The sequence below is a fragment of the Aulonocara sp. 'chitande type north' Nkhata Bay genome, linkage group LG4 (assembly GCF_057382095.1).
Source record: "Aulonocara sp. 'chitande type north' Nkhata Bay isolate Kocher_YH1m ecotype deep benthic linkage group LG4, A_spYH_male_GT1.1, whole genome shotgun sequence".
Classification (NCBI taxonomy): domain Eukaryota; kingdom Metazoa; phylum Chordata; class Actinopteri; order Cichliformes; family Cichlidae; genus Aulonocara; species Aulonocara sp. 'chitande type north' Nkhata Bay.
In genome coordinates, this window is record NC_141347.1 from 3,537,493 (window position 1) to 3,558,402 (window position 20,910).

Consider the following 20,910-nt stretch of genomic DNA (forward strand, 5'->3'; position numbering starts at 1 on the left):
GTCACAAATACCTGCTCACTGGTGCTAAATAGCCGAGCATACATATATCAGAATTGAACTCACCAAGAGCACAGACCTCTAGGATAGGCTGTTTGTATTAGCAACAAAGCATTATTTGTTAGATAATTCCGACAAAAACACACCTAAAAAGGACCAGCACCACAAAAACAGTGACTCCACTTAGTGGAGGAGAGGTTCTGCACACAGCAAGGCCACAAGTCACCACTTTTAGGATCCATCTGTCAGTCTAAGAAGCCACACCCCTAACTTTAAGCCTTAATAGAGTATAAAGGCTGCATTATAAAATAATCCCAGGCTGCCAGACCACACAGTAGTTACAAAAGAGCAAAAAGCGGTGGTGGGGGGTTTTCTTTTTGCCAAACTCTAAAAAGGCAGCTGACACAAAGTCAGCTGTTGGACATTTAACTTGGGAGTGTTTGGGGGTTGATTAAATCCTGTTGGATTCGTTTTTTCAAACTGGGAGGTCGTCTCTTAGCAACCACAAGTAGGAGGAGGAGTGGCCCTAGTATAGAGCCTTGCTGAACTCCTGCAATTATTTTCAACTTCAGTAATCAGAAAATATATTTCACAATTAATGACAAAGTGCCCAAAATATTTGTAAGTTTGAATTTCTGTGACAGTCAAGCAAATTAGAAATTTATTAGTAAGTGCCTCCCACCTGACACCCACAGAATCAGATATTTTTTTTAGTATAGCAACTTTGGCGTAACCGTTGAAAGCATACAAAAATTTACCATTGCATTTTTGTTTCTTAGATGCAGTAATGGTCCTCAGGTCTGAGTTGGCTGTTTTTCATTTATTTACATATTTATTTTTAATTAAATTTTCATTTATTTATTTATCTGCAATCTTAAACGTTCATAACTTCTTAAATATGGGGGGATTAGCATTAGCATTAGAAGAAAAACTGAAACAGAGCTTTCTGGGTAAATGTTAAAGGATAACAGCATGTGGGACAGGTATAAGCGGCTGGTCAAACCAAGTTATAATATATGAAAGTTCTTCTTTTAATCTACACTTTGACACCAGACTTGTCTTCTGGCTGTGACTCCTTCCATTTGTTGAATACAGTACACTCATTTTTTCATTTTTAACACTCACTTTGGAGCCTTCAGTGCTTTCAGTGTTATCCTTTCAAATTTTACCCTGGTAGTATTATGTTCTTGATGCCACCTCGTTTACTTCAGTGTTTCCTGTAACCGAGACAGGTATTAAAAGAAAAATAAAAAGCTGATTCTGAGGGGTTAACAACTGGCAGACTGGATTCATTTAATATGGAATGATCCTGTTACAGTGCATCCAATTTTGCAGTCATATACAGTAATAAAATCTAAAACCAGAACCTGGACAGCAGCTGCCATCTAACCTGCAGAAAAACAAAGAAACAATACAATCGAACTTTTACACTTTCTTCATCTATGTGTTGTTCAAAAGTTTTGCCAAACAGATTTTTCTGTGTGCTGAACATGTGCACATCGATTGCGTGACTGGCTGCATTATAACTGGCGCTATAACTTCTACTTTACTTTGTGGAACTTTGCAGTAGTTAAAAGGATGGGTGGGGAGGGGAGGAAGGGAGTTGGATGGTGGTGAGGGGGAGGTGGGGAGTTGGATGGTGGTGAGGGGGAGGTGGGGAGTTGGATGGTGGGGTGGGGGAGTGGGGAGTTGGACGAGGTAGAGGCGTAGCACCAGGGAGGGGTGGGGCGGGAACTATGGAACCCGGATGCTGATGCTGACCCATGAAAAGGAGAAGGAGGAGTGTAATAGGTGGAGGAAACAAGAGGGGTAAAAAACGGGTAGCGGCAGAGTAGAGGAGGACATCCCGTCAATGATAAACACTCCCATGGATGCGGCCAACTTCGGACTACCTGAAAGACTCGAAACTAAAATGTTTTTACTTATTTAGCGTTTTTTTTTTCTGCTCCTTGTGCACGAAGCAGCCGGCTAAGGGAGGAGATGCGGTGATATCATGAGCAAAACCGGCCAGCGAGAAAGAAAGGAAAGACAGAGAAGAAGAGAGAGGGAGGGGGAGAGGGAGCAGGGGAAGAGGAGAGGCGGGGAGTCGGCTACCACCAGGCCAGCTGAGGATGCTTGTTGTTTCTAGAAGCGGGATTAATCACCGGGTTGAGCGCTGATCCTTCCCCCGGCGCACCGAGCGCACCTCTCCACGCTGCAGCTGTCCCGAGCCAGCACGCCTTTCGGCCGTCTGGCCCGGTCTGCCCCCGAGGCTGTTTGCCTTTTTGATGCTCTTCCCCCTCTTCCTCTATTTCCTGATGCAGGGCCGGGGAGGGGGCGAGCCAAAGTGTGCACCGGATATTGGAAAACCCATTCTTCTTGCTGATGCTGTTTGTGATAATAGATTGTTATCTGGGCAACGCCGCATCTACACAGAAAGGCAGATTGTGACCAAATGAGGCCCGACTTGACAGGAAGAGGGGAATGTATGGGCTCGGGAGGATTATGAAAACAGTTTTTTTGGACGGCAACAGAAGAACGGGGGTCCCTGATATCGATCAGGGCATTCTGGCTTCGGATATTTGAGACTGCTCTTACAGAAATCAATCTGTGGCAAATGTAGCCTTCCTGTCCAGGTCTGAATGAGATTTTTCGTTACTGCTGTACTCTTGGCCAGCTGAATAAGCTATATAGGATCAATCAGCTTTAAACTACAGTTATTTATAGCAGGGGGGTGGGTTTAATGTGACTGTTCGCACCTCTGTGGACATCTCCCATCTCTGGTACCGGCTAAACCTCACACGTCCTCATCTCTGATCTTTTCCTACCTTTCCCTTGAATGATGCCGCTTCCTGTGCTTTGGTAACACTGACTTGAAAGACTCTGGATTTACAGAGTGGAAACAGGACCGGTTCTCACTCCTGACCGCATGACAAACAATTGCATGGGAGTAGCCTGCGAGGCCCGGCTTTAGATCACGACCAGTCCGCACCTCCTCTCTTCTCCTTTCCTCCTCTCTGCACCGCCGTATAGCCGCCTGTAATGTGCGTTACGGCATTACGCACGGAGCAGGAGCGAGCGCTATCTTGATTTGCCTTATATCTGGAATAGAATTTCATCTCGGGAAGGATGAGCAGCAAAGAGCTGACGGTGGGCCAGTCCAGTCAGTTTGTGGGGCCTTACCGGCTGGAGAAGACCCTCGGGAAGGGACAGACAGGTAGGCACCCTGCAGAGTAACGCAAAAAACAGGGCGTCTGCAAGGTGCGCCGGGGTGTAACACCCCACTGCAAAGCTACTTTAACATTTCTGTAATATCGAAGCTCATGGTTTAATCCGTATTTATTCTGTACACTAAGTCTTCTCATCTCCTGTAGTTTTATCCCTCCACGGCCTTCTTAAAGGGCCTCCCAAAGGCTAAACATTTTTGAGGAGGTTTCTGAGAATGGAGATAACTCTAAATCAGTTTTTTGAAGCTGAGTTGGAAGAATAAAGCTTTTTGAATTAATCATGACGTCCCTTCCTTCCTGTTATTCACACCGCATCATGATCTGCGATATTCAGATGCTCTCTTCTCCTCCCTCTGTCTTGCTTCTCAGGACTTGTGAAGTTGGGTGTCCACTGTATAACAGGGCAGAAGGTGGCCATAAAGATCGTCAACAGAGAGAAGCTCTCTGAATCGGTTCTAATGAAGGTACAGCACTCCAAATTCACCTCATCTACTTATCCAGCTGTCTTTCTAGCTGTGCCGTGCACTGTGGCTGTCATTATGGTGGCTGCCAAGCTCAAATCATGTTAAGCTTGCACTCTGCAGAAATAGCAGCAGAAAATGAGTCTTTATTTTTGTCAAGAAAAGCCCGGCAGTGTGTTGGAACTTGGAGCTGCCGAGTGTGTGTGGGCACTGCTTCTGTATACCGAACAATAGGGATGATTTCATTCTGCTAATTAAGCCCTCTGATGAAAGCAACTGCAGCAGAAATACACTGGACTGAACTGAAATCTAAATAGCTTGTTCATGTTGGCGTTTTTAATGTGGTTGATTGCTTGGAGCTTTACAGGGTATGTCTTTTTTAGAACTGGCAGGTTGCACAAGGCACACTTTAGGCGCTAGACGTGCAGCACGGTGCTAGCATATGTTTTAAGATGTGCAAAAATGTCAGCATCCTAAAAACACCGGATAGCTCAAGATTTCATGGTGAGGCAGATATATATCACACATCTGGTATGTTTGGCTTAAACATCACGAACCTGCTCCTGTCCCATTTCCATGTGTGTGTTTATTTTATCAGAACAATACAAAATAATGTTTTCTTTCTATAGTCTGATAACTGTGTTGGGAAAAAAGCAGCATTCACCAATAGCACGTGACAAATGCCCTGAATCACTCAAGCTTAAAAAGGCACAAAATTCAAGGGATGAACCAGTGCTGTGTCCACACATAACGGACAACTTAGCAAAGAGTTAGTGCTAGTGCTGCAAAAACACATAATTTGTACCAATTTCTTTAGCTGAATATGCAAAATGAAATGTCAAAGAACAGTTTGACAGACAAAAAAAAATAAATTTTTGCACCAACAAAGTGATTCCAAAACATGGCAAATCTTGTCATGTGTGGTGTGTCTTTAAAAACAAGTGGTGGACAAAAGAAATGACAGGCCTAAAAACTATCTGCAGTCAATGACCTGAAGAAGGAGAACCATCTCAGAAACGCAAAAGAAGCCTAGGTGGCTCTCTTTGAAACTTGAACAATATCTGAAAGTTGACCTCACTTGTATTGAAGCAGAGTGGAATCATGCTGACAGACAACAAAAGGCAGCCAGTTTCCAAAGAAGATTTTTTTGATGTCCTTCAAGAAGCCTTGAGGACTATTCCTGAAGACTAGTTTAAGAAATGACAAGAAAATGGCCTCAGAGAGTTCAGACTATGGTGAAGAATAAATGTGGTCATACTAAATGCTGACTTATATTTAGTATGACCAATATTTTTTTTACGTCATATACTGTATTGCTGTACATTTTTGAATGTTTCAATAAATTGCTGCTCATATTTCCCAATTTCCTACCAAAATATAAAGATATCACTGTGTGGCTACAGACTTTTTCATATATGTTTAGTTTTATGCTGTCTTAAAATATATTTCTTGCGTCACAGTCCTGTTGTATTCAATTAAACCAAGCAGTTTTTCATAGATGTGTTTTACATAGACAACAAGTAGTCCTTAAATGGCCTCACAAAGGTCTTTGTTTAAACTTTTAGGGCATTTCAGACTATATTTTTCAGCTGTAAAGTTTATTTAAAAGACAGTAGACATGACATGAATTTACTGTCCAGCAATCAATCTTCCAGTGTGGAAGGAAAATCAATGCTGCGCCTAGTTCTCTGCCACGTGTTCTGCTCTATAATAGGTCATGCTGTGGACAGCTACTAGAGCTGAATGAATGAATAAATATTTAAAAGGAACACTTAAAATTACATTTCTTTTAAAAAATAGGCATCCATATTTTCATGTATTGTAATAAAACATAAGCAATAAGCATAAAAAGTTTAGCAATAGCTAATATAAGGGCTGTCTGCCCCTGTCTAAGGAAGTACAAGTACTGAATTTAGTCAGATAAATCTTGAGAATGGCCTTTAGACAGAAAAACTAGCTTTTTTCTTTGGTTTCATCATATTTGACTGATCAAAGATTAATAAAAAAAAGTGTGACTATATAAGTTTTACAGAAAACTGCTCCTGGAATCAACTGACACGGCCTGGTCTCAAGGCAAAATGTGAAACAGTCACCGAAAAGAAATATTTTGGTTCATTTAAACACAGGTAATGTGCTACAATAGGAAGTAGATTTTATGCCTTAAGCTGTGCTCTTTGGACTCTTCAAAAGGGATACGTCACCTTGACAGAGCTTTGAAAAAGTGGCAGCCATATTTGAATCCAAACCATGTTTTAGTTCATAAACCTAGAAAGTTATTTTGGTTTTCAGATGCTAACCAAACATCATTAACATCAATTATTAATTCTGTGTGGAATTTGAACTATGGTCTCTGAGAGACAAAATGACTCAACCATAGTAGCCCTGCTAGCTAAGAAGCTGCTTGCTAAAAAAGGCTAAAATGTTAGCAGCAAAATTACGTAATTATGTATTTCTTTGGAGGTTTGTTAGCTATGAGTTGTAAATGTTATTCATCCATAAAGCAGGAGTAAAACAAAACAAAACAAAACACAGGCTCTAAAAGGGGATGCACTAATAATTTGTCAGAATAGCTCTATAAGCTAATACGGGCCTTTGTGAACGATATCTGCGTATTGTCAAAGTAAGATGATATTTACTGCAGCGGTACACGTTTATGTACGGTGACACATCAATTTTGCACTAGTTAAAATGTTCAGAGATGGTGTGGTGAAGAGCTAAAATACTTTTAAAAGGTTTGGTTATTTTTCTATAATTAAAAGTTAAAAGACAAACAAACAAAACAAAAGAGAAGCGGCTGTGCCAAACTGTTATTTTTAACTTGGATAGTGGCCCAGAAATTCACAGTCACACTCTGTACATGCCAAGTCTTTATCTTCATGAAAGTTTAGATAAGACACAGGCTTTAAACTAGCATTTTGATTAGTAACTAGCATAATGGAGCTAGCTTACTACGGCTTTGACCTGCTTACTAGCTTGCGCAAAGTAAATAATGGTATTAGAACAGGGCACATTTGATTCATGATTTCTTAACAATTTCAATTTCAGAACTTTTTGTTCTAAATTATAATTTGTGTATTGCATCTCTACTTTGTTACTATTTCTGATTATTCTGCACTAAATGTAGCACACTATTGAAAAGAAGTTGAAAAACAAGTCTGCCTGTTCTGAATTTTTACCCAACTTTTTTTATATGCTTGTGTCCTCCCTCTTGCTGTCTTACATCATATTTCCCTTCCTCTTCTGTCTGACATTTCCATTTCTATCATTTCTAACTTGCTCTTTTCTCTCTCCCTCTCTCTTAACCTTTCTCTACACCTCTCCCTCCCTCCGTCTGTGCAGGTGGAGAGAGAAATAGCTATTCTTAAACTAATAGAGCACCCTCATGTTCTGAAGCTGCATGATGTCTATGAAAATAACAAATACCTGTGAGTACATCTCTGTGTCTTTCTCCTTTCTGCTGACATAAAATAATCTGCTTCTGGATCTCTGCTAGAGCAGAAACAACACTGAATTAAAAAGGGAAGAATGTTCTGTAAGACAAAAGCGAGATAAATAAGCACATGGCATAGAAGATATACTGCAGAGATAAACCTTTTGTTTTTTATGTTACTTATTTCTTGTCTGTGACCCAGGTACCTTGTGTTGGAGCATGTATCTGGCGGAGAGTTATTTGATTACCTGGTGAAGAAGGGTAGGCTCACCCCCAAAGAGGCCAGGAAGTTCTTCAGACAAATCATCTCTGCCCTGGACTTCTGCCATAGTCACTCCATATGGTCAGTGAGAAGCTACAGGAAACCTTTCTCATTTGTCGTTTGCCTGTTGATGACTTTTCTTTAATGGCTTTAAGAACTAAATCATTCTCAGTTTTTCTGATCCTTTACTTAGTTAAAGTAGCAGTATGACAATTTAAAGATCTACAAGTAAAAGCAGTGCTTACAAACTCCTACTCAAGGAACAGTATGAATATTATCAGATAAACTGCAAGCAAAAATACTGATTCTGCAGATATTTGCTGCCTGGGCCTTACAGGTTGTTATGAATAATAATTAGACCTGGGTTTGTTTTATCTATTTCATATTCAAGCAGCTGGTTTAGCCCACTGGCTCCCAAGATGGAATAAATGAGAGATAATTCATTATTCATTTAGCCACATTCTAGCTTCTCATCGTCTTTTTATAATAGAATTTGGCGAATTAAAATAAATATTATTGAATATTCGTATTTAAATTTATTTCACTTATTTTTATTTAACAAAGAAAAAAGGTAGAGGATTAAAACTCTTTTAGATGAGTGTCCTAGCCAAGAAAGCACAAATGAGACTATGTTAGAAGTTTAAAGGGACCCTTTAAACAGTGGTAGGTGCTCATATTAGCCATTAAACCTTCAAAAACTCAGGTCAGCTAATGTATCTATAGTGCCTATGACTCAAAACACTAATAGTTTCAGATCATTTTTTCTACTCTTGTGTCTTCATGATTTCAGTAAGAGGGAAAGATGCCTAATATGGTCATATCGGGCACCGCCCACTTCCTATTTTGTTGTTTGAGGGGCAGAAAAATTGTCTTAAAGAGAGGCTAGCTTTAAGGAAAGGATTATTTTAAATCATCAGTTGTGGAAAGCTACTCTAGTAGAGTTCTTCAATAAAAATGAGGATTTGGAAAAGAGCATAATCAGTCCACTTGAATGAGGAATTGTCTCTGGTGGAATTATTACCAAATGCAGATTGAGCCCCAAGGTTTTCCAAACCTATACGCTAGCTGTATGTGATTTTTTTTAGGCCCATCATATACTTCTAATGAAGAATTTTTGTTTGTTAATAAATTGCTGATTGTGGCTGTTAGATAACAGCGATTTTTCAAATTCCTCATTTCATATTTAGTGGTGACTCAAACAAAATTGCACTGTGGATACAAATTTTGGTGACTGTTAGTAATGTGTGGGTAACGTACACTGAACGTGACACATATGCAACTTGATTGGCTTACATGTTTCACTGCTGATTGGCTCTTTGGAGGCATAGTCATGACAATCACCATCTGTGTTTGAATTCTAACACAGGTTGATTTTTTTAGCATTATCTGAGTGCCATGTCACCTGCTTATATAATTGGTCTGATTGAAACCAGTTCCCTATTAGAAGAAGAGAAAGCCTTCTGGAAGAGAAAGCCTCCATGTGGTTACATGGAGGCTTTCTCTTCCAGAAGGCTAACCTTTAATAAACACTGTGCTATGAATGTTCACGTCAAACTAGTCAACCAAATATACAAATAAGTACCTTTCTTCTTTCTACTTACGGCTTGGAAAAAATACTTCAGTGCTTTCATTGAGTGTTTGTATGTTCAGTCACAGAGACCTTAAGCCAGAGAATCTTCTCCTGGATGAGAAGAACAACATCAGGATAGCAGACTTTGGCATGGCCTCGCTACAAGTTGGGGATAGTCTGCTGGAAACCAGCTGTGGGTGAGTATGGGCAAAGACCACAAAGAAGATTTTGTGGTTCAGTTGTCTTATCAGTTTTATTGTAATGAATAAAACAGATAGCATGTGTGCAGTATCTTAGTATTTTAATGAATTTAAGCAACCCATAAAACATCCATTGTGCTTTTTACATAATCAATGGCAGCATTCACCAAGAGCTCAAACGCTCAGCCCATTGGGAGGAGTGTGGATTTAAATGATAAAATTAGCAACAGATTGTAGGTTTTACCTGGATTCACCTTTTCAGTCCGTGGATTAAAAAGCAGGTGTTCTCAGTTTTTGTACTCTCAGATCACAACACAATCAACATCCATGAAAGCGTTTTTGATATCTTGGTGAATAAAATAATTCTTTCCTTTCAGATCTCCCCACTATGCTTGCCCAGAGGTCATAAGGGTGAGTTACCTACTTTAAATGAATGATGTCTTTTGTGTGTGTTTGCATGTGTAACATTAACCCACTGCGGTGTTTCAGGGTGAGAAGTACGATGGTCGTAGGGCGGACGTTTGGAGTTGTGGAGTCATTCTGTTTGCTCTCCTCGTGGTAAGAAGATTCTCTCAGCTTCTGGGGTTTTTATATCTCTTTCTTATAGTGTGTACTCTTTTCTTTTTTGTATGATTGTACGACTTATGTCTATTTAGAACATTTACTCTTTGAGCTCTCAGTTATTAGCTGTAACCACGTAACCCAAAACTGAACCTTGTGGTTGAGAGATGAACAAAAAGTGCTTCTTTGACGAAAAGAAAGAAAGAAAGCTGGGGACCATATGCTGTAAGGTTATTAAAGAGGTCCAGGTGGAATCTGCCCTGAGGCCATATACTGCAGGTCTTCCCCCTGCTCTCCCTCCCAGCTTTTCCACAGTCCTTTCACAATAAATGCTAAACAATGGATAATATTTGATGTGGGTTAATAACAGTGATCTGATTTCCAAGATCTTGGCTGAGGTCTGCCATGTGCTTTTACCCCTGAGGTCACCCTGGGTGATTTGTCCTAACTTTATATCTTGGAGAAAGGCCAAATGGATCATTCTGGAAAAAATCTGAATAGTTTTTGAAATGTGTTAGAGTTATTTATTTATTATTTTTCTTTGTTTCCTGATTGCCAAGACAAGAGAGAACTACTTAACACGAAGATTGCCCTGGGATGGATTTAGAGTTAGGGTTGGACTGGGTTCGTTACAGATGATGACTTAGAGCTTATCAGTTCGACACGGCAATCGAGGGTCCACTTGGGTCTGAGTGATGTCAATTGTCACATCATAAATGCAAGGTGCCATGCACATGTCTAAGTGCTTTCCAGTTTTTTGGGACTTGTCTGCAAGACACTATACCACATTGCACAAACTAATCCTCCTTAAGGTGGACTTGAAGCAGCCTTGGTTATCAGTGGTGTCCACAGCTTCACATGTTCATGTCCTTAGTCCTCAGGATATCGTAAGGTGTAACGTGTGGAGCTGGTACTTACTCTGAATGTCACCAGCTATTATTAGATGAGATACATCTCAATTTGGATAGAAGAGTTGGACCAAAAAAGCAATTCTGATATCTGTACATAAAGACTTTAAATGGTTAGGGTTGACTGGGAAAACAATTTTGACACAAAGTTGCCAGCTGCAGACTGGTGAGCAGTTCTTCTTTTTGATTAAACCACCAGTACTTCTTAATCTCATCCTTTCTCTCTCCATCGTCTGCCGTCACTTTCCAGGGTGCCTTGCCTTTTGATCATGACAACCTGCGGCAGCTTCTAGAGAAAGTGAAAAGTGGAGTATTCCACATGCCACACTTTATACCTCCTGACTGCCAAGCTTTGCTCAAAGGAATGATAGAAGTCAACTCTGACAAGAGACTAACGGTAAGAAGGGAACATGTCACTATTACCAACATTAGCTGATGGTGATTTACCTAGATTTTCTGAGCCCATGTTTTAGTTTTCGTTGATTATATAATAATAATGCAGCAACGCACAAGATATGTAACTACAGTGACATTGAAGAGGTTATCCAACATCACGTTGGAAGCAAAGATGAAGAGCTCTCTCTGAATTCTTTTCGTTTTCCTGTTAAAATCTGTCGGAAGGAGAATAAAGGAGCTTCAACCCACAAGATTAGGCATGACTATACAAATCAAAAAGTGTACTCTAATTTGATTCATTTTGTCTACAACGAACACAACTAAACATTTTGTAATTATGGCTGACTTTAAGCTAACTTGTCAGGCTATGGATTGTTCCAGATAAAGACATTGTTGGACTTGCTCATCTGACCGACATTCATTAGCATATCTGCAAGCTAGCTTCCTACTAACAGTATTAACTGGGCTTTACTTCCTTAAGAATACCGCCTGCACAGATAGCAGGTTGGTCCTGCTTGTCGCAGTAGGAGGTCCTAGCCAGTGTTACCAGCTAAGAGTCAAAGCCATAAATTATTACCCATTCTGTGAGTTGTTTGCCTCATGACATTGAAATAAATTATATTTATTGAAATATGAACACATAGGCAGCATGGTGGTGTGGTGATTAGCATTGTTGCCTCACAGCAAAAGGTTCATGATTTGATTCCACCATCTGGCCGGGGCGTTTCTGTGTGGAGATTGCATGTTCTCGCTGTGTTTGTGTGGGTTCTCTACGGGTAATTTGGCTTCCACCCACAGTCCAAAGACATGCAGTTAGTGGGGTGAAGTTAATCGGTAATGCTAAATTGCCCATCAGTGCGATTGGTTGTCTGTCTCTATTTGTTAGCCCTCTGACAGACTAACACCATGTCCAAGGTGTACCTTGCCTCTCGGCCCATGGTAGCTAGCATAGGCTCCAGCGCAACTTAGCAAGGATAAGTGGAATGGATGGTTGGAAATATGTCTGCGAAGGTTCTCAGTCATCCAAGTCATCGTAGTCTAAGGAGCTTGGAAAGAAAAGCTTCTGGAGTTCTTGGAGTTGCTTGAAGCCGTTTCACCTCTTCACCCTCTTGGGGCGGGGGACACTCCCACAGGGCTTAAATCTGGGACTCTCCACCATTTGACCTTAGAACTGAAGAAGCTTCTCAGATGAGAGGTGAAACGTCTTCAAGCAACTCAAAGAAGTCCAGACGCTTTTCTTTGCAAGCTCCTTCATTGGTTGGAAATATGAACACGTGCAGTAGCCTAATAATTGGTAAAAATCAGTGTAATCTCAAAATGTACTTATCTATCAAAATGTACTTGGTAACTATCTTAACACTAAACTACAATTCTTTTTCTCCTACATGAGTTATGGAACAGTATTGTGTGTGTTACCAGTCTGTTCACGTTTCCCATTTTTAAAATTTCGAAAAATAAAGGTGGAGATGCTGTTTCACTGAACTGTGGAATGTAGTGTTAACTGAACTAGCTAAGTACCTGCAATTTGTATGATTTGTCAGTAACATTTCAGCCAGATAAACTGTAGCACCATTAAAATGAAAGGCCTGTTTTTGTCTTCCTCTATTTAAAATCAACATCATGCTGTTTCGAAAACTAATTTTAATGTTAGATCTGCTTCCATAATCCTTGTAAATTGCATCAAATGTAAAAGCCTTTCAGGTGTCGTAAAAGTAGCAAAGGAGGGTGGGGATTATCGGATTTTTTACAGCACGTGGCCTGGACATTTAAAAGGGTGGATGAGGGGAAAAGAAAAGACCCGGCCTCTGGGTTTGCTTCAAGATGTGACAGACATTAAACCTGACACGAGACCTTACAGAGGGAGGATGAAGGAGAGAAACGAGGAGGGTAGAAGGAGTGAGCAGAGGCATGGCCGTAAGGTTTTGCTAAAAGACAGAAGTAGAGTCAGCAATGACAGAACTACCACTATTTGTTGTTTCTATTCTTAGACGCAAGTTTGTAGTTTTTAAATGAATCCAGGAACTCAAAACCTTTTCTAACTACAGGTCAGATTCTTGAAAAAGAAAAGACTGGTAGGGTGAGTAAGTGAACGAATAAAGAAATGAGTGAATGCTCTGGGCAGCTAGATGAAGTTCCATTGAACTCAGGTTATAAAATGAAGCTGAGATAAAGCAATCGTGTGGAAATTAATTCATGCTTAACAGGCAGGTAGATGGGGACAACTGTGACAATGTGTGTCACAGAGGGCTGTAAAATAAGGACAGAGAGGAGGAAAAGTCTGGTTAGTTAGTCTACTACAGCAGATTTAATCAAAGCTGTGAGTTTGTCTGATGAGCTGTTGATTAATGGAGCCTGAAACCAGGTCAGACTGTCTCTCCCTCACTCTCTCTGTCTCTATCCGCTTCCTCGTTGCCTCCATGGAAACCACCCACTGCACAAGGAGACAGATTCCACACCAGTTTAGTAGTAGTTAAGATCAAATAAAGCAACACATCTTTAGTGTTTCATCACATTTAATTTATAACAGGAGGCGGTTGGAAAGGCTCCTGTCTGCAGTCCTTTGTAAGCAAGTTCACCAATGCAAATCCCTAGCTGTGTGCAGATGCTTGCAAGTTTCCTCTCTGCAGATGTATAAATGCAGTGCTTACACAGTAGGCCCACTTTCTCCTTTTATACACTTGCAGAACTGCAGCTGCTTCATTATTCTAGCCCCAAGAGATGCTGCACAGGACCGATGGGATGGCTTCTACTTATATGCAGTCCTAATGCAGAGAATCTAATGTACGAGGGCATGTAGGACTGCTGCAGGGAAACTTTTTACCATGTTGTGAAAACTAGAATCTGTGGCCCTTTACTGGCTAAATGCTCCACCAGTTAGCTCATATAACTATAATGACCTTGCTGACATGTTGATATAATGAAGATAAAAATAGTTAGCATGTTTACCATCATGTTAGCCTGTCAAATCTGCAAATCTTAGCTAGCTAGAAAGAGTAGCTAACGCCTAATAAATAGAGCTGTGAAAAACAGAGTACATTAGCAGCGTGTGGAACCACCTTTGGTAGCAATAACCTCAAGTCAACTTCATCAATCACTCATCATCATCACTGTGGAGGAATTTTCTGTCCGCTCTCCCTTACAGTGTCGCTTCAGTGCAGTGAGGTTTGTGAGCAGTCATTTATGCATCTCAGTGAGGTTGTGGTCTGGACTATGGCTTTGTGGTTTATTCAGATATACCTTTGCAAACCAATGCTGTAGTGGCATGTTCTTTTTAAACAGTCCTGAGATGTAGCTCGTGGGTCCTTCTGGGCATTGCATGGTTTGACCTGGGTTTTATGTCCACTCCTGTAGAGATTGAAATATTTCCACTAATAAGATGGGCTTCACATTGTTTCATTACCTTCCCTGTAAGAAAAATGGCTTCTTTTAGATCACCGTTGTAACATGTCTTTAAAAAGTTAGGATGGGGCAACAAAAGGCGATAAAAGTAAGTGGTACTAAAAGAAACAGCTGGAGGAACATTTTGCAACTAATAAGGTTAACCGGCAACAGGTCAGTAATACAACTGCGTGTAAAAAGAACATCTTAGAAAGACTCAGAAGAAAACATGGGTAGGGGTTCACGAATCTGCAACAAACAGACACGATTCTGTCCTGTAAATCGCTGCATGGGCTCAGGAACAATTCCAGAAATCACTGTCTGTGAACACACGACGCCACACCCAAATGCAGGTTAATGCTACTGTCTTCTCTGGGCAAAGCTCATTTAAAATGGACTGAGGCAAAGTGGAAAACTTTTCTGTGGTCGGATTAACTGAAATTTGAAAGTCCTTTTGAAAAACATGGACCTGCATCTCCTGGACTAAAAAGGTGAGGGACCAAAGATGAGAGTTTCTGAACTGAGGGGGCATCAGTACACGTTTTAGAGCAACATATGCTTCCATCCAGACAATGTCTTTTTTTCACCAATGGAAAACATCGTGTAATTAAAAAATTAGGCTGCTGAGTGTTGAACAGCTCGAATGCAATAGCAAACAAGAAGCAGTGGTTTCTATTTTGTGAAAAAACTGTGAGTTTGTGAGATTTGCAAATCATTCTGTTCTGTTTTTATGTACATTTGATACAACTTCACAACTATTTTTGGACTTGTAGTTGTAAAATATGGGTTTGAGTCAGAAGTCTGGGTTCATTTTGAGATGTTTTTTGTTTTTTTTAATGAAGCAAATGGTCCGATATAACACGAAACTGGTCAAATGAGACAAATGACACACAGACGCTAAACATACTGCTTCTTAAAATAGCGCACGTATTTCAGCTGTGCTAACATAATTAGAATAATGGTATTTCTATTAACAATCATCATTTTAGCATGATAAGCTCACATCAGGTAACACAATATGACATTAGAACATGGGTGGAGTTACTGAAAATGTAAATCTACTAAAATTTTTATTCAAAATTATAGGTAATTTACGATTAATCACTCAATCATTATCATAAACGTGATCATCTTATGTTATATCAAACATAAACAGATGTGCTTTCCTTAAAAACGCTGACATTTTTCCCAGAACCCAGAGTTGAGATGTGATTATACATGTAAATAAGTCACAATAATTCTCTTTAATATGCTTTAATGTGCTTTAATATTGGCTTGTGTTTTTTCAATACAGCTTGAAGCAATACAGAAACACCCCTGGTACCTGTAAGTATATTTAACTTTTTATTTTGTTCTTTTGTCCGTCTGGCTTTTTTTTTGCATTTTACATTTTCCCCTCTCTATTCAATGCACCTCCACCCCTGCTGACTTTTTATACATACCAGCTTACTATGATCCTTCAAAGGAACTGTTTCAAAGGCAGCGTAAGAAATCTCTGCAGAATTTCCCCTTGTTAAATTTAACAAAGTCAAATAGCATTTTATGGAATCATAAGATGTCTTTCCTAATTCCAATTCTTAAATATAAAGCTTTTAAGTCATGCTGGTACTGAAATACCGTGTCTCATACATAAAGTACACCATCAGTGAGCGTTAACTACAAGTAGGTGAGTGAATCCTGTGATCTATTTTGGGATTTCTCTCTTCAGTCCTGCAGTCTTGGAGACCAAGAGTAGCTCCCGGCCTGGATTTTGGAAAGCAAAATTAAGCTTTTCAGTTATTCTCACATTTTTATTTTCTGTCAGGGTGTAAGTGAAACAATACTACCTCTACTATCTCTTTCAATAGTCATGCTTAAACCAGATCTATTTATACTTAAACATGAAAGCCTGTGGCTGATGTGGCGGTGTTCACTGCACCACATGCTAAACTTTCTTCAGAGAAAGCATTTTTAATTACACAGCCTAAATAGACTGACTTTTTGTTTTTGTGCCAGGGGCGGTCGGAACGAGCCCTGTCCAGAGCAGCCTCCCCCTCGCCGAGTGTGTATGAAGAGGATACTGTCCTTAACTGAGCTTGACCCTGATGTCCTGGAAAGCATGTACTCCCTAGGGTGCTTCAGAGATCGGGTTAAACTCACACAGGACCTTACAAGTGAGGAGTGAGTAAATACAACACAGAAATGTCCACTTTTACATCCGAGATATTGCCGAATCTGTGCCAACCACGGTTCAACTCACAAATCAGATTTACGTCCACATGCCTGTTTCTCCGTTATTCCTCCTGATTCCTGAGTTTACAACATCACAGCCGCTGGCATCTCAGCTCTTACACAGGCGCTAAGTGCAGTTTTTAAATGTAAGTGTGCTTGTATACATACTGAGCAAGTAAAAACAGAAAACACGACTCTGTGTTGCTGATTTAATTTCTCTTTTTCTCATTATCTCTTTGTCTCATTGTGGCCAGCCAGTTACTTACATCATGAACTGCCTGACATGGCAGGAACAAGAGCAACAATGCAAACAATGCCTCTCGCATTTTCCTCTCTGTCCGTCCTCTCCGTCTGCAGAATTAACGTGGATGTTCACCCACCACACGAGGCTCCAAAATAAAATTGTATTTAGTCTCTTCATGGCAGTAATAAAAACAATACATACATAAAAGAGTCATTAAAAAAGTTATTAAAAAACTTTGTTCTTTGTGAAGTGAACTCAGCCTGAGGAAAGGAGCTGGATACTACTGTATAAAACCAATCACCCTCTGAATCAACTGAGATGTTTTTGGATGAGAACTTATATATATAATGTATATTTAATAAATGTAACACATGTCAGATTTGACCTTATGACTTAAACAAGTTAGCCACATGAAATTTTCAGGGATAAAAAGCTCCTTTAAATTCTCTTAAAACCTGCAACAATTGCAACATCATGGGATATATGACAGTTTAATGTCTGTGATATAGAGTAACAGAAACAAGAATTGGTAGCCTGGACAGTTAATCTATTTCCTGAATATTCACTTAAGAAAATTCAAAAAGTACATTTTCAAATGTCTTTTTGAATTTTTTGAACTTTTTTTCTGATTTAGTATATTTCAGTTGCAAGTATTAATAATTTTAGGAGGAAAAGCCACAAAATAACAATAAGAGTAAAAGTGAAAAGGAGCAAAGTGCAATTATTTATATAGAGAAACCATCAGAAAATCCTCTTAGACGCATATATAATTATCCAGCTGTGCAGTCCTTAGCTTTATGAAACATGTCTGCAGTGCAAAATAATTCGTATTCTTATCCTTATTATATCCTGGCTCTTTTACTTGCCACAGCAGGAGGAGCAGTTTTTCATACTACAAGCATGCAGACAGGGTTAGCAACCACTGTAGCAGAGGCGCTAGCAGCTAGCTGATCCGTGTGGCAGCAACATGACTTCCAAAACTGCTAATGTTTGTAATAACTTGTTAATTTGTTGCCTCACCTTCAAATAATTCACAAAGGCAGGTTTAGAGTTGACACTGAACTTTGTTGACATGAACAATGAATACTTACTTTCCCCAATCAGGAAGTGACCCAAAGCAAGCAAAAAAAGTTAGCTAGTAGTGTGTCTACTTTATTTAGACATTATGCATCAAAATGTACTTACTGTATGACCAAGTTACTCTAATACATGTTTTTTTTTTTCACATATAGATATTAGATTTAGCAAAAGATGACCACTTTCTCTCAGTTATATAGTTTGCTACCTAGCCAGCTAGCTAGACATAGATACAGGTAGGTTAAAAAAGTCATTTCTTTTTAATGACCACTAGCACACAATCCTGCAAAAACACTTCAGGTCCTGTAGAACTTTAACTAGCAATCCATGAAAGCAAACAAAGACATCATCGCCTTGCACGTCTTTTTTAACATCTTTGTAAAGTCTTTATGATGACCAAAGACTGACCTTTTGGCTGTTACATTTTTCCCCCCAGCATTTAATTCCTGCTTTACTACGCTTGTTTCTGCAGGGAGAACCAGGAAAAGATGATCTACTACCTCCTGTTGGACAGGAAAGAGCGATACCCCAGCTGTGAGGACGAGGATCTGCCACCAAGGAATGACATAGGTGAGATCGTCCTGACCATAAAAAAATAAGATGTAAAGCTCTAAATGTATATGTTGACCTTCGTTCATGCTACTATTTATTCTTGAAAATGTCCAGAGATGTTTTTAATTATTTCTTGCATTTCCATTTCAATTAATTCACAAATATTTTTGTCTCGCAGACCCACCCAGGAAGCGTGTTGACTCCCCCATGCTGAATCGTTATGGCCGCAGTCGTCCGGAGAGGAAGAGTTTAGAGGTCCTCAGTGTCACAGAACAGGTTTCTCCCACCCCGCCTCGCAGGGCCCTGGACACTAATGCATACAGCCAGAGGTACTAACTGTTTAAAACTACAAGTGAGAACAAAGTGTTCAGCTTTGGAAGAGATTAGAGCTACAAACTGCCAGAATATTTTTTTGATGATTGAGCGCATGTGTTACTTTCTGCTGTCTTTGAAAGGTCTCGTTCAGTCAGTGGGGCCTCCACAGGTCTGTCCTCCAGTCCTCTTAGCAGTCCCAGGGTAAGAACTTCACCCTATATTGTTTCTGTGTGGATCTCGGTGGCTAGGTTTAGGCAATTTTTCTGTTTAGTTGTTTTAAATGTTTTAAACATAGTCCATATAACCAACGTATATCTATTCAGAATACATATGCTGTATTTTATATTATTTGACAACATGATTGTGTAAAAGTATAGGAGTGGCACAGACTGTTACAGTTCATTTGTAATGTGCACCCATGTGACAGAGTCTTTATACAGTTATTGTTTTTGTAAGGACACTAAGCTACAGCTCATCTTCATTACTCTCTCAGATTTGATACAGTGTAACTTGCTAACAGGTGCACAGTTTCTCAGTTTTATTGTATTAGCTACATATGCTAATGTAGCGCTCCGCAGATTTGCTGTTATTGTTTATGAGCACTACAACGAAGAGTTAACTTTTTAAACGATAAACCATTAGCATAAAGCTAGTAGAGCCAGAAAGTTAGCTTAGCTGGACACAAAGACTGTACATAATGAGCTGCTGGAAATATCAACTAGCAGACAAAGTGTGGATTCTTCCACAGCAGGAATGTTTCCATTTCCATATCTTTTGCTAAAAACTGAATTTCTAAAGTAACAGTAGTGTGAGGCTGTGTTTGGATTCAGATGGTTATTTAAAGACACACAAACACATACAAAAACATTATTCTTTGCCCAAAATACATTTAATAAAATGTAACTGCGATATACAAAATCACAGGTCCAATAATTAATCATTTAGGAATTTATCAACGGAATGTTTATTTAATGTATAATTTCATGGAAAACTTACATTTTGGTAGTTATTAGTATTATTAATATATCATTAAATATCATTCTCACGTGCTTTTCTGCAAGGTAGTGTGTTGTAGCGTGGTACCAGTAAAACACAAATAGTGTGTCTGTGTGTGTGTGTTGTCAGTTGCTTTAGTACATGCATCATCAGTTCACGTCTTGACAAAAACAAATTTCCTGTATTGTGACTTTTTCATATATATCACAAGCTGTCATCACTTCTCATGCCTCGCCATCATATCGTTACATCCTGAGTCATATGCATTGCCATGTCATGCTGCCTCATGCAAAGATCTCTGTTCTCATGCTGACATGGGTAAAAAGTGTCTGACAGATACACATTTATGATAGAAGTAGAAGTAATTAATTCCATCGTTCGTTGTTGCATCTCGATGAGGTTCGCTGATAAATCATATCCATGAATCATATTTCATGACCATTTCTTCCTCTCACATCTGTCTGTACCTGTTTCCATCTCTCTCTGTCTACCAATCAGAGTCCGGTCTTCACTTTCAGCCAATCAGAAGTCACCTCCACCTCCGCTTCCTCCTCCAAAGACCCCAAACCAGGAAGTGCCACCACCCCTCGACCTACCCGCCCGGCGCCTGACCCAAAAACCCAGACCTTGCCCTCAAAAGGCCCCGCAGAACGGCCCCAGCTTCACACCATGAAGTCCCTCCCACTCCAGACACCACGCTCCCCTTCCCCTTCGCCCTCCCCTATACTCTCCCCCATTCCACGCTTCTTCAACTTCCCGTCACCATCTGTCTTCAAGTCCAAGAACGTCCACTCGTCCTCTAACTCCTCTGCCACCCCTCCCCCTGTGTCGCAGGTCACACCGCAAGGCTCGCCGCTGCCCACCCCGCTGGGCACGCCTGTGCACCAACTCCAACACCCTTCCTCCACCACCCCTCCCTCCTCTTCCTCCTCGTCTTCTTCCTCCAGAGCGGACGGAGCTGCCTCGCTGTCGCTGACCCCGCCCTCCAGCCCGGGGGGCAGTGGTGGGATGGCTGCCTCGGGCTCTGCTCACTGGAGATCCAGGCTCAACTCATTCAAGAACAACCTTCTGGGCTCTCCGCGCTTCCACAGGCGCAAACTACAAGGTGAATAAGGAGTTTAAGACACACAATTAAAGAAAATAGTC

At 40.2% G+C, this 20,910-nt stretch overlaps 1 protein-coding gene across 2 annotated transcripts in view; it reads left to right on the top strand.

The window, feature by feature from the left end:
* Positions 1 to 1,794: 1,794 nt before the first annotated feature.
* The window catches only part of LOC147331760 (serine/threonine-protein kinase BRSK1-like), a 37,898-nt gene continuing 18,782 nt past the window's right edge, over positions 1,795 to 20,910 (top strand). Inside the window, exons 1-14 of one of the 2 annotated variants that reach the window (XM_086287971.1) lie at positions 1,795 to 3,193; positions 3,573 to 3,667; positions 7,004 to 7,089; positions 7,297 to 7,437; positions 9,007 to 9,123; positions 9,504 to 9,537; positions 9,616 to 9,684; positions 10,846 to 10,992; positions 15,664 to 15,695; positions 16,365 to 16,529; positions 18,374 to 18,471; positions 18,632 to 18,782; positions 18,909 to 18,969; positions 20,263 to 20,869. In XM_086287971.1, the coding sequence (XP_086144097.1) occupies positions 3,106 to 3,193; positions 3,573 to 3,667; positions 7,004 to 7,089; positions 7,297 to 7,437; positions 9,007 to 9,123; positions 9,504 to 9,537; positions 9,616 to 9,684; positions 10,846 to 10,992; positions 15,664 to 15,695; positions 16,365 to 16,529; positions 18,374 to 18,471; positions 18,632 to 18,782; positions 18,909 to 18,969; positions 20,263 to 20,869 (1,891 nt within the window). In that variant the 5' untranslated portion in view covers positions 1,795 to 3,105. The remainder of the gene's footprint in view (positions 3,194 to 3,572; positions 3,668 to 7,003; positions 7,090 to 7,296; positions 7,438 to 9,006; positions 9,124 to 9,503; positions 9,538 to 9,615; positions 9,685 to 10,845; positions 10,993 to 15,663; positions 15,696 to 16,364; positions 16,530 to 18,373; positions 18,472 to 18,631; positions 18,783 to 18,908; positions 18,970 to 20,262; positions 20,870 to 20,910) is intronic. The other variant, XM_086287972.1, reaches the window with a different exon arrangement.